Here is a 1,038-nt window from a genome sequence, read left to right on the forward strand (position 1 = left end):
ATTAGCATTATTATTATTAGCATTATTATTATTAGCATTATTATTATATGTCTATCTTTCTTGTTCTCTCTCTGTCTCTCCTAAACAGGTTCAATACAAGGATCGCTTCCACCTACGTTGCAACTCGCGAGGCGTTTTGGAGAACCGAACTCGAAATCGCTCACAGCACAGAGCTATACAGCTTGGTCTCCACAGGCAACTCCATGCAGCCTCCTAGTGAGTGATGTGTGCGTGTTTGCTCGTCTGAATGATGTGTGTATGTTTGTCTGCCCTAAACAATAGTTTGTCTGTCAATGTGTAATCTCCCTATTACAACTTTTTGCCCAGCTGTTTCTTCTTAACCAGGTATTCAGTGGGCGCTCCTATGTGGTTTGGTCCATGTATTTCCTTCATCCGTTTTTTTATTGGGTTTTTTTCCCCCTGATCTATTCCTGGAGAAATGGAGTCGTTACCTTAATGAACAGATCGTAACTCAGCGAGCTTTTTTTTTAGTTGTTTTTTTTAATTGTTTTTTTGTTGTTGTTAGTTTGTTGTCATTGTTTTTTGTTTTCTTTTTTAACTTGCACCCCTGACTATGTGTTTATGAAAGTCGTTGACCGTAGTTACGAAAACAAACACCAGGAGTTGCCAGCTCATTTTTCGAATGAGTAGAGTCCTGGCATACGTCAGTAAACAGAAATTACGGTTCACTGGATAACATGGTAATTGAAGGAATGGTTGGGGGGAACTAAAGAGGAAAGGGACGACCAAGAAGAAGGATGATAACAGGGCATTAGTGACTTGATCGGAGAAAGCATCACGGCAGCAGGGAGATAGACAGAAAAAAACCCAAGGAAAATTACATCATCTCTGTTGCTACATAAAGGGTTTTTATTCGTACTTCTTTGTTTCGTTCTGGTGCACATACGTGCACACTTTTATTTTTTAGACGATGCGCTCTGACGTAATTCCGTTTTACAATGAAGCGCACTATTTGACTCAGTTTGAAGTCAAATGAAAGGGGGGAAAAAGAAATAGGGAAAAGGAGGGGGGGGGGGG

The 1,038-nt window shown here is 40.5% G+C and overlaps 1 protein-coding gene across 1 annotated transcript in view; it reads left to right on the forward strand.

Moving 5' to 3' along the window:
- Positions 1-88: 88 nt before the first annotated feature.
- The window catches only part of LOC101861747, a gene marked incomplete at its 5' end in the record, with an annotated part of 45,978 nt that continues 45,028 nt past the window's right edge, over positions 89-1,038 (forward strand). Inside the window, 1 exon segment of the mRNA XM_013085173.2 lies at positions 89-216. Coding sequence (XP_012940627.1) covers positions 89-216 — 128 coding nt within the window.

This window comes from Aplysia californica, unplaced genomic scaffold (assembly GCF_000002075.1).
Source record: "Aplysia californica isolate F4 #8 unplaced genomic scaffold, AplCal3.0 scaffold00352, whole genome shotgun sequence".
Classification (NCBI taxonomy): domain Eukaryota; kingdom Metazoa; phylum Mollusca; class Gastropoda; order Aplysiida; family Aplysiidae; genus Aplysia; species Aplysia californica.